The following is a 12,578-nucleotide window of genomic DNA, read 5'->3' as shown; positions in this document are numbered from 1 at the left end:
GAAGGTGAGGACCGGGAGGTTCTGTTTTTGTTTTGATTGGAAGGGTGGGGTTCAAGGGCAGAAGTGTGGGAAGTGGAGGATATGAAGTGGAGGGCATCGTTGACCACATGAGAGGGGAAATTGCGGTCTTTGAAGAAGGAGGCCACCTGGAATGTTCTACAATGTAATTGGTCCTCCTGGGAGCAGATGCAGCTGGGGCTGAGGAATTTGGAATAAGGTATAGTGTTGGACTCAGAAGGCCTTGGTAGTTTTAACCTTAGCAATGCCCGGTCTGGTCCAGCATCAAGCAGGGGGTTCATGGACTTGGTTAAGTCTTGGACTTTTGAAATCTCCATCCTAACTCCGTTGATTTCACTTTTGTGAGGTTTGGAGTTGGATTGTCAAGAATAAATTATGAGTAGTCTTGGCCATATCACTGTAATTGGAATCTTAGTAACCTGTATCTCAGTATGGTCCTCGACAACATTGTCTTTTTCCAGTATGAATACTGACGAAAAATATTCACTTAGCATTTTCCCTATAATCGGACCCCATGCACAACTTCCCACTAATGTCCTTGATTAGCCCTAATCTTACTCAAGTCTTTCTTTTATTCCTGACATACCTATAGAAAGCTTTCGGGTTTTCCTTGATCCTACCTGCCAAAGACTTCTCATGTCCTCTCCTGGCTCTTCTTAGCTCGCTCGTTAGGTCTTGCCTGGCTAACTTAAAAATCTCAACTGCCCTAACTGAGCCATCACATCTCATCTCACACTAGCCTTCTTAGTTCTCTTGAGAAGAGGTTCAACATTTTTAGTAAACCATGGCTCCCTGGCTCTACCACTTCCTCCTTGCCTGACTGGTGCATACTTATCAAGGACCCGCAGTAGCTATTCCTTCAATATGCTCCACATTTAAATTGTGCCCATCCCTTGCATTCCCCATCCTATGCATTCTAAATCTGATCTAATTACATCATAATTGCATTTCCCCTAGCTATAATCCTTACCTTGCAGTACATACCTATCCCTTTCCATCGCTAAGGTAAACATAACCGAATTATGGTCACTATCACCAAAGTGCTCACCAACTCCAAATCTAACACCTGACCTGGTTTAATACCTAGTACCAAATGGGCACATATCTTCTGTCTTCTGGTGGCCTCCATTCTGGTGCCTGGTCTGGATGGATCTCACCCCACTATACTCCCAGCTGAGGTCTACGTAGTAGCACAATCCATTCCTGGAGGATGAATGGTTCAGCAATTCTGGAGAAGGAAGCAAGGGAGAGTTTCCCCTCCTTGAGGATATAATTGGACAGGGACAAGCCTGCGAAATTTTGCATCCTCATTCAGATTCTTGAATCTGCTCAGTGTATTCAAGGTAATCAGATTTGGGACCAGGTTTGTAGTTAACATCAAAGGCATATTCCTGTACTTTAATTCAAAGTTGTTGTACTCTATGTGGTGTATTTGTCAGTGGTTTGTGCGAAAGTTTTGCCAACAGCTTGTGGCTAGTTTCCATAGCAAACTGCTAACCAAACAGGGACATGTTTTGATACTGAATACCAGCTTCAGTGTTTCATATTCAATGTTGGAATAATTTTATGAATCTTAATGCAACTGGACTGCTATCTTGCATGATGCAACTCCTAACCCTTTGTGAGATATATTTATGTTCAAGATTGTCTCTTTCCTCACTATGTAGTACTGTAGGATATATGCTTCTGCTGATGACACTCATTTGAGTGACTTGCTTATGTGTTGATCATGCACTACATGAGGCATCTTAAGGGGTCTTTTAAAGATAACAGTTTCACAGAAAGTTTGGTATGTTTGGTGTATGAATTAAAACAGTTCAAGACATTACTGCAGGTCTCCTTTCTCTTGTGGAATAGGCATGTATCATACATTTTTGACTTTGCCTGATTAAAGACAGATCCCTCAAACTGAGATAGAGACCAAAATTTGATTCTGACCTACATTCTTCTGGTATATCCTGTTGCTGAAGACAAGACCTTCACAATGACCTATCACCTTCCATGCGTGTAGACTTTAGTTCTGCTTTTGTTGTCTTGCACATCACTACATCATCAGCAGTAATACATACTCATACAAGAATACTGTCTGCAAAGTCACATCTATTGCCAATGTCAGCACAAGGTGGTGCAGCTAAAGGTATGCCCCAAAAGTGGTGAATCATACAGGGAGTATGATTAGCTGTGAGGGGAGAGAGGCAGGAATGTGGCTGTGGTCAGAAGCCAGCAGCGATGGGGGTGGGAGAAGTCGCCAGCAGTAAACAGAGAGGGCAGCAACTAGTGCCCAGAATTCAGCAGTGGGGGGGGGGGCACCAACTAACAAGACTGCCATGTGAGCAGCTAGAGGGCTCTGATGTGGGGTGATGTCTTTGCCATCATCTGTGCATGCACAGGAAGCAGATAACCATCTTTACTGGTCATCTTATCCTTGCCAATATAGACTCCGTTTCAGTAATTCTGACCATATGCTCCTGATATGGATCCTGACTGACTGCTGGACTGAAAGGTAGTCTCCAGAAATAATATGTTCCAAATGGTGTTCTGAAAGTTGTGATTTCTTGAGATTGCTTGCCAAGTGAGCCAATCAATACCCACATATGAAATTCAGCTTGGAAAAGAATTTAGCTCCTGTGAATTTGGGACTCAATTATAAAGTAGGAATTTGGTGTGGGTATCTCTTTAGAGAAAGCTCTAGATATCTTGAATAAAATCACACCCTAGTTGTGCTATTTTTCTACAGCATGCATGTAATAGAAATGCAAAACCTGTGTATTGATGTATAGACAATATCATTACATTTTACATTCCATATCATTTAGCTCACTCTTAAACTTCTTTTGTATATAAACACTGCCAACTGTGAGGATTAATTCACAGAATTACATTATTCTCTGAAGTGCAATACAACAATTGCCTTTGGAGTTTCTTATGCCATTGAGTCAGCCTGAGTAGTCTTGTTGTAACTTATGAAACAATGCATTGTGATTAAACTTGACCTGTTCTGCTGTGATTGGAACCTTAGTGATTTCATGAATGTCACATTGTTGAGTTCCATACACACCGATAGTCCTCCAATTGCTGGTCTTTTCTCGTCTACCTGGCAAAACGTTTTGTGGTTTCAGAGTTATAGAGACGTACAGCCTTCGGTCCAACCCATCCATGCCGACCAGCTATTCCGACTGAATCTAGTCCCACCTGCCAACATCTGGCCCATATCGCTCCAAACCCTTTCTATTCATATACCCATCCAAATGCCTCTTAAATGTTGCAAACTGTACCAGCCTCCACCACATCCTCTGGCATCTCATTCCACACACGTACCACTCTCTGTGTGAAGCAGAAATGTCACAGGTGCATTTAATCATCAATGCAGAAGTGCAAGGGATGGGTGAATTGTTTTGTTGTAGGTTATATTATTGAATTTCAATTATCGACATTATATCCTTCAGAATTCTGACTGCTAGGATGTTTGCACTTACACCTTTGATCTTGAATGTGCATTTACCAATTTTCTTAGGGCATATCATGTTCATAGTGGCAAAAGTGTCTGACTGACTTCATCCACCCAATGTGTCAAATTCACAATGTGAAAGATCTATTCACATACTGGTTGAAGGTTCTTCTATGCTGAATCATAATGCTGGTTTCTCTTGCTACCAATCTCAATATGTGCTTTCCCGCTTTTCTGCCAGCATTTAGCACATCCTATTGGTTTGGCTTTACCTTTGGAATTAAATTTCTTGTGTAAGCAAGCCCAGTGACCCTTCCACTGCATTGTTTCGTAAGTTACAACAAGACTACTCAGGCTGACTCAATGGCATAAGAAACTCCAAAGGCAATTGTTGTATTGCACTTCAGAGAATAATGTAATTCTGTGACTTGCAAAGATCTTTGAACAGAGGACAACTTTGTGACGGGTGCAAATGGTTACACTTCGTTCACTGCTTCTTTGATATTGGTTTCCTGGTTACCGTGTCATTACTAGTAATTGCAGCTGATGCTTGCAGGTCTTGGTGTCCAGATAAAAGATCGCAGAAAATCTGAAACAATGCTATGAATGTGTCAATGTTCTGGTATTACTTTTGCTCCAAGAATCTTTTGTACTGCTTATTAAACGTTGAATCTGTGACTAGTTTCATCATCCAAGTCCTAAAGTTTTGCCTCTGAGAAATCATTTTTTAGAAAATGCACTCATGGGATTGAGGTGTTGCTGGCTAATCCAATAGATAATTCACTGGCTAATTTGTTGCCCATCCCTAGTTGCCCTTCAAAAGATGGTGGGGAGGTGCCTCCTTGAACTGTGACAGTCCTCAGGCTGTGGGAGAGGGAATTCCAGGTTTTTGACCCAACAATAATGAAGGAATGGCAATATAGTTCTGTCAGGATGGTGTGTGGCTTGGATGGGAACCCGCAGATTGAATGTTCCCATTCATCTGCTGCCTTTCTCCTTCTCGGTTGTAATGCTCCAGGGTTTGTGTGTTGTTAAAGGTGCCCTATTGAGCTGCTACAGTACATTGTGTAAACGGTACACAGTACCCCCACTATGCTATAGTGGTCGGAGGACTGAGTGTTGAAGGTAGTGGATGGGATGCCAACGAGAAGGTGTCAAGCTTCTTGATTGTTGATGGAGCTGCACTCATACAGGTAGGTGGAGTAAAGTAACTGATGGACAGGCAATTGGGAGGCAGGGAGTTACACATTGCAAAATTACCAGTATCTGACCTGTTCTTGTAGCCACAGTATTTACATGGTCTGACTATTTCAGTTTCTGCTCAATGGTAACCATCTTGATGTTGATAGAATTCAGCAATAGTAACATCATTGAAGAACAAGGGCAATCTCCTGATTCTCTCTTGTTGGCAATAATTATTGCCGTATCGTGTGAATCTTACCTCACACTTATCAGCCCAAAACTGGATGTTGTGCAGGTCTGGCTGCAAATGGACATGGTCTGCTTCAGTAACTGTGAAGTTGTGAACGGGGTTGAATATTGTGCAATTAGCATCAAACATCTTCCTTTCTGACTTTATGACCTTGGAGAGACTGTTCAGACCAGAACACTACCCTGAAGAATTTGTGAAGTCAAAACTTGGGAATGAGTTGAGTGATCTCTAACAATCAAGACCTTTGTGCTAGGTATGACTTTAATCAGCAGAGTTTTCTCCCAAATACCACTGATCACTGTTTTGATACTCACTGCACTGTAGTCATGATTTGGAGATGCCGGTGTTGGACTGAGGTGTGCATAGTTAAAAAATCACACAACACTGGGTTAGAGTCCAACAGGTTTAATTGGAAGCACACGAGCCTTCGGAGGGCAGTTCCTTCATCAGGTCGTTGCGGACTGTTTCCGTGCTGTACATCTCTATGACTCTGTGAGGAAATTAGTAATTTCTTGGATGATTAGATTTTTATTGTTAGTCAGGATAAAGTATTTAAGTTGACATTTTGACATTAAGTGACAACAGATGGATGGAATTGAGTAGTTGTTCCATGTTCATTCATTCAGAATAGATTTTATTATTCACTAAATGAAGGAATGACATGGCAGCTCTGAGTTTTGAAGTGTACATCCAAGTAGGAACTCCAAGGTGTTTCCCAAGACCCGAATATAGCCAAAATCATGAGGATCTAGATGACATAGATAGGGATACACTTCTCCCATTTGCAAAGGTATCAAAACAAAAGTAATTTGGTAAAAGAAGCAAATACAGCGTGAGAAGAATCTTCTTCATGCAGTCTAGTATCCCCCTCCGACTGTATCTCCATTTAGTCCCTGTCCTCCCCTTTCACTTTTCCATCACACAGAATTTTCCTTTGATGAGAAGGGTACTACTTGTCACTAGCCACTTGTGTGTTTCCTTTCTTCCTGCTAGTGGAACATGAATAAAGTTTTATGCACATGTTATTCATTCACTGTGTCTAACATCTGTACACCAAACATGGGTGCTGGGGAAAAAAGAAAGAAAGATGGCTAGTACACATTGTCTTTGTGTAGTGAAGGCAGGTTCAATTGAAATACTCAAAGAATGTATCATCTGCTCTCTGTAATTTTGCGCAATGACATCAAGCGAATCACTCAACCAGAAAGTCAATACAGCCATGAAGGGTGAAACAGCTTCCTTTCGTACTGTAACAGTTCTATTAGCCTGTGTAGTCAGCCGCAGCAACTTGAACTCCAGGTTTGAGAGCTTGAGGAGCAGTTGGTGTCACTGCAATGTATTCACAATGTGGAATCCAGAATCATGATGACTGACTGGTTTATCCCGTCCTCTTTCCTTGAATAGTAGTACCACATTAGCTCTCCTCCAGTCCTCTGGCACATCTCCTGTGGGTGGAAAGGAATTTAAAGTGATTGCCAGCACCCCTGCTATTTTCTCCCTTGCCTCACTCAACAGCTTGGGATGCATTTCATCCAATCATGGAAATTTCTTTACTGTTAAGCCTGCCAAACCACTCAAAACCTCCTCTCTATCAATGCTAATTTATTTAAGTATATCATAGTCCTTCTCTCACTGTCCCTTTCACAAGTGAACTTTAACACATAGTATTCATTTAGAACCTTACCAATATCTTCTAGCATCAAGAACAAATTACCACTATGGTGCTTAATGGGCCCTACTCTTTCTCTCACTATCCCTTTCCCCTTAAAGCACTTACAAAATAACTGATATTTTATTTTATCTATCATTATACTTCAATGTTTCGTTTTTGCTCTTCTAATTTATTTTTTTAAGTTCCCTATTGGACAACCCCTCCTCAAGAGCTTCTGTTATTTTGAGCCCTCAGTACCTGCTGTAAGTCTCCCTGTTCCTCTTTATCCAATCCGCTATCCATGGTTCACTGGATTTGTTGGTCTCGCCCTTTATTTCTATTGGAACATGTTGCCTTGTAGTCTCTCTATTGTCTTCCTGTATACATTCCACTGCTCTTACACAGAATTACCTAAAATTACCTGCTTCCAGTCCACTGTGGATAACTCATATCTGACCTTATTAAAATTGGCCTCTCCCTAGTTTAGAAATTTGATTTCCGGCCCATCTTGGTCCTTTCTCATAAGTCTTAAATCTAATGGAGTTATAATTGTGGTCTGCAAAATTCCCCCACTGATATTTAAGCTGCTTGCCTGGTTTCATTATCTAAAATTAAATGCAGGACAATGCCCTTCTCCATGCTGTCTTCAAAGAATTCTGTTCCCTCTAAACCTTTCACACAGTGACTACACCAGTTACTTTTGGGAAAGTTGAGACCACCCATTTTACTTCAACCCTTCTTTGAAATTTGTTTACATACTTGTTCTTCTATTTCTCTCAAACTCTCAGGGAGCCAGTGGTACACTCCCAGCAATGTGACTGCTCTATTTTGGTTAAGTTCTACCTATATGATTTTATTTGAGGAGCCTTCTAAGATGTCATCTTCACTGCTGAAAGTGAATCTCCAATCAATATTAAAACCCCTCCTCCTTTATCTTCTACTTTGTCTCACCTGAAGACCCTATATCCTGGAATACTGAACCACTAATCCTGCCTCTCCCCCAATCATATCTCAGTTACTGCAACAACATCATATTCCCATGTTTAATTTGAGCCCGTAGTTCATGTGCCTTGTTTTCCAGACTCCAAGCATTTTAAAACAAAATCCATCCTGCAAAACTGCCTTGTGCCTTAAATGTCCTGTAACGTCTGTGCATTTCTGACTCATGTTGCTTTACTTTATAATTTCGACTATGCATCTCCCTGCCCTTCACCACCCCCTGCTGAGCCTTCTCTCAGGAACTCACCACCCTGCTAAATTAGTTTAAAACCTTCCCCAATAGCACTTGCAAACCTCCCTGTGAGGATGCTAGTTCCACTCAAGTTCAGGGTCTGGTAGTCCTTCCACTCCCAAAAATGGTTCCAATGTCCCAAAAATCTAAAGCACCGTCTCTCCAGCCATGGATTTATTTGGACTAACGGCCTATTTCTACATTCACAAGTATGAATTCCTAATTCCCTAAATTCTGTTTGCAGGACCTAATTTATTCCACTTTTATCATTTGATATCAGTGCACACCATGATCTGTCTGTTAGCATAGCTGCCTCACAGCGCCAGAGAGTTAGGTGCGATTCTACTCTCAGGTGACTGTCTTTGTGGAGTTTGCACATTCTTCCTGTGTCTTCCCGTGCTCTGGTTTCCTCCCACAGTCCAAAGATGTCTGGGTGAGGTAGATTGGCTGTGCTGATTTGCCCATTGTGTCCAGGGATGCGCAGGCTACATGTGATACTCTTTGGACGGTCGGTGTGTGCTTGATGGGCTGAATGGCCTGATTCCAAACTGTAGGGTTTCTATAAATTAAAGATAATCCCAGCTAAATAAGGAAAAATTGTTGTTTGAGGAAACAACAGTGCAGTTGAGGAGCACTAAGTCAAACTACATCTGAATAACCTTGCAGTCCAATGTTTTACCTTAGTATCTTTTCACTGTTACTGATGACCATCTAACTTGGAGGAGTTAGGTAACACAACTTAAATGCAGATGGTATATTCTTAACCATGATCTTGGATCAAATTTTGAGTTCAACCCAACTGAAAGAACATTTTTAGTTGGTGAGATACAAACCAAAAAGAGATTTGCACAAATGAACAAGGATGACACCAAATTCTTATTCCTTACAAAAATTGTTTCCAGAGTGTAGACAATGGTTTGACAATGAACTTGTGTTGCCAGTGGAAACTATTCTGAATTGTCAAATTTTGTACATTCTGTACAAAATTTATATAAGAGCATTTATGAGTTTGCCAGAGACTTGGTCATATAAAAACAGCGTGAAAAGAGCTCCAGTTATTCCGCAAGGCAGAAATTATCGAGTCAGACAGCACAGAAACAGGGCCTTCAGTAAATCTGTCCATGCGACCAGGTTTCCTAAACTGAATGAGTCCCATTTGCCTGTGTTTAGCCCATATCCCTTTAAACCTTTCCTATTCATGTACTTGCCTAAACATGGTTATTTTACCCACTTTTACCACTTCCTCTGACAGCTCTGGTAGAAGTGGGTAAAATTACAATATCACCACATATGCACCACCTTCTGTCTGAAGACGTTGCCCCTCAAGTTTCTTTTTAAACCTTTTCCTCACCTTAAACCTGTGCTCTGTAGTTCTAGACTCCCCCTACCCTGGGGAAAAAGACTATTCACCTTACCTATCCCCTTGCAATTTTACAAACCTCTAATACGTCATCCCTCATCCAGTTACGCTCCAGAAAAAAAACCATTCCAGACTATTCAGCCTGTCTCAGTTTCTTCAATATCAGTAACACCCTTAAGTCTTTTTGTACCCTTTCCAGTTTAATAACATCCTTCCTACAGCAGGGCAGCCTGAGTTGTACGCTGTACTCCAAATGTGGCCTTACCAATGTACAGCTGTTCCAACTTCTACATTCACTGCTGTGACTGATAAAGGCAAGCAGGCCAAGTGCTTTCTTTACTAATCTGTTTCCCTGTGATGCTGCTTTCAAGAAATATGTACCTGCACCCCAGTCTCTCTGTTGGACAACACAGCCTGGGGCCCTAACATTAACCATGTAGGTCCTACCCCTGGTTTGTCTTACCCAAATGCCATTACTGGAATATACTTTGTGATGAACTAGTCTAAGCAATCTACTACAAATAAAAGCATGTTGTATATTTTGTTAGGAAGTTTACAGAGAGCTGTCTTGTGGCTGAAGCTCATAGCTGTAAGTAGTGCTGGAACGCAGCAGCTTCCTGCACAGACCACACTCTACCACGAGATGGAGTCTGATCAAAGTAAAAATAATAGAGCTGTACAGCATGAAAACAGACCATTGGGTCCAACTCGTCCATAGTCAAGATTAGAGTGGTTCTGGAAAAGCACAGCAGGTCAGGCAGCATCCGAGGGGCAGGAAAATCGACGTTTCGGGCAAAAGCCCTTCATCAGGATTCCTGCTCCTCGGATGCTGCCCGACTTGCTGTGCTTTTCCAGCACCACTCTAATCTTGACTCGGATCTCCATCATCTGCAAATCCTCACTTTCGCCTAGTCCAACTCGTTCATGCCGATCAGATATCCTAACATAGTCCAGTCCCACTTACCAGCCGGTATCCCTCTAAACTCTTCCCATCCAGATTCCTTTTAAAATGTTGTTTGTCAATCGTATTTTGTACAAAATGCAAAATTTTTAAAAAAGTACCCTGTTGTATTTTATATTTAGGTGTTGTTTACCATTTCTGTTATTTCAGTTAGCAATGCACGCTGTTGTACGTATGGGACACTGGCTAGAAACCGTGCAAAGAAATCTCCACCCAGCTTTAACATTAATTCCGACGTGGAATCAGTTAATTTTTTTCACTTAAGATGTAGCTTTTTTTAAAGAAACGGCACTACGACTTATCTAAATAAGCTATTACAACAGTACATTTAAATGAGAACAAAGAAAAATTACCGAGGAGGGTCCAAGTGCAGAGCAACAACATTATCATGGGGAAATCAGGCCGAATTTCCAGTTTCTGCATAAAAATAAGAGTTGCTGTCTTTTAGCCATTAGCGACCATTTTATAACGGGATGTTTAAGGACATTTTGATTAACACAAGAAGTTGCAATCTGGCCTGTGAAAGTTGTTTTTTTTCTGTTAATAGATAGCGACCTGGGTCACTGGATTGGGAGCATCAACTCTGCTTTCTCTCTACAGTTACCTGCTGAGTTACGCCAGGAGACCATCCACAGGCACGTATCCGGAAAGAAACCCCGGTGAAACTAAAAGAGAGTGTTAAATGAACTGCCCGCGGTTGTGACACCTAAACGCCTCCTGAACGGGGCCGGGGGGTGCAGCGCCTTCCCCTGAACCCTGGGCGGGGGATGGGATGGTGACTGGGAGGCCCCGGCCCAGCCTCGGCTCTGGGAGAAGGGGCGTTGCTCGGGAGAAGGAGGGGGGCCCCGGGGCTGAGGGATGAGGTCTGCAGCCCGGGCTCACAGCCGGGCGGTATTCGCGTTATCTGCTGCGTTGATGAGTGGCGGGACCTGCTCTGGTTGTGGCTGGACTTTCTAGGATCGCTTTGGATTTTGCTTCTTAATGCCGGTGGACGAATCAATAGTGTAAACTTCAAGCCCCTCCAACAACAAGAGAAAAAAAACCCCTAGAAAGGACACGCCGAGCGCCTGTGCGCTGTAATTTTGAGTTTTCCCACTCCCCCTCCCTCCCTCTCTCTCTCTCAAGCCTGGAAACTGCGTAGCCAGCTGAACGATTCCTGTCCTGCGCTGCAGCTCTGTTGCTTGTTTTCTTTTCCATCTGTCTGGAATTTGGGATGGTGTGGTGGGCTGTGATGATATAGCATGAAGCCTGGAGGATGGGAGCGAATAATGGCAAACAGTGCGGCAGTGAGGGTAAGTTTTATGAGGTGATCCTCTACAGACTGAAAACAAAAGTTTGCGTTGCGGAAGACGCGACCAACCCCCGTTTTTTTAAAGTTTCCCTCGACTGCCCTGTCGGGAGTCCCGGGAATGCCTTTTGTAAAATTGCTGATTATTTATGATTACTTATGGGCTAGTCCATGCAGACGGCGTTTGGCAAACACTGTTCGACGTCTTCGCTTGATTCCAAAAGTGGCAGTCTTGACTGAAACGTGAAGCGAAAATGACAGAATTGGCGTTAAAATAACCAGAAGCAAAACTAGGAGGGAACAGCTGAGTATAAATGCAGTTTTTCCGTTCTGAAATGGGAGACTGCGAAGAAATGTTTGCACCCATGAATTAAAACACTGTTGGAGTCGACGACTGATTTGCTTAGCTGATGTGTGTTCTCACAACTTTTTAAGTGTATGGGTTTGGTGTTAGTTCAACTCTCCACAATTTGAATTGAAATATGTCCATCTAAACATTGTTACTCGAACAATTCAAAACTGCTTGGACCATTTTGTTTTTTAAAAAATCTATACTTCTAAAGGCTTAAAGATCTGAATGTCACACTTGAATTGCACAATCTTGGTTCCGTTACTTAAAAATGTTTTGTGCAGCCATTCGGGTTACTCTAGTTCATCCTAGATTCCGAATTTAGTTTTGTTGACTTTTTTTTAAAAATAGCAGCTAAATATTTCTACAGGGAGGAGCAGTCACTTGCCGCCATTTACAGTGGAATTGTTAGTATTATCTGGATGGGGAGGTGAATAGGAAGCATTTAGAGGGATGTGGGCCAAATGATGGCAAATGGGGCTAGATTAATTTAGGATATCTGGTCAGCATGGACGAGTTGGACCGAAGAGTCTGTTTCCATGCTACATGGTACTATGATTCTCTGATTCTATCACCAGAAAAGGACTTGGTTGTGTGGCATAACTCTATCCTTTTGATACATATATCCAAACTTGAGCGTGAAGGAAGGAAATCAAAGGTGTGAACACATAAACAACACATTCAGGAAAATGACTTAAAATATCATTAAGGAAGAACAAGGAAACTTCATAAGGCTGTCTTAGTCCCTGCGTGGCAAAATATAATTTAACTTGCTTCAACGTGGTAGGTAATTTGGAAAATGTGTGCAGAAAGAAAAGTTTGTAATGGAAGTAGTTTATC

At 42.0% G+C, this 12,578-nt stretch overlaps 1 protein-coding gene and 1 long non-coding RNA gene across 2 annotated transcripts in view; one reads left to right on the top strand and one right to left on the bottom strand.

Annotated features, from left to right (window-relative positions):
- Nucleotides 1-5,287: 5,287 nt before the first annotated feature.
- Nucleotides 5,288-11,391, bottom strand: LOC132815622 (uncharacterized). The gene is made up of 3 exons (XR_009644681.1): nt 10,706-11,391; nt 10,455-10,518; nt 5,288-6,343 (listed from the first exon to the last, which is right to left on the bottom strand). It is a non-coding gene; the product is annotated as an uncharacterized LOC132815622 (long non-coding RNA).
- fbxl7 (F-box and leucine-rich repeat protein 7) overlaps nt 10,946-12,578 on the top strand; it is a 351,149-nt gene continuing 349,516 nt past the window's right edge. The window contains exon 1 of the mRNA XM_060824561.1: nt 10,946-11,393. Coding sequence (XP_060680544.1) covers nt 11,357-11,393 — 37 coding nt within the window. The 5' untranslated portion in view covers nt 10,946-11,356. The remainder of the gene's footprint in view (nt 11,394-12,578) is intronic.

This window comes from Hemiscyllium ocellatum, chromosome 5, assembly GCF_020745735.1.
Source record: "Hemiscyllium ocellatum isolate sHemOce1 chromosome 5, sHemOce1.pat.X.cur, whole genome shotgun sequence".
NCBI classification, from domain to species: Eukaryota; Metazoa; Chordata; class Chondrichthyes; order Orectolobiformes; family Hemiscylliidae; genus Hemiscyllium; species Hemiscyllium ocellatum.
The sequence above is the reverse complement of the archived record's forward strand: the minus strand, read 5'-3'. Positions and strand labels throughout refer to the sequence as shown.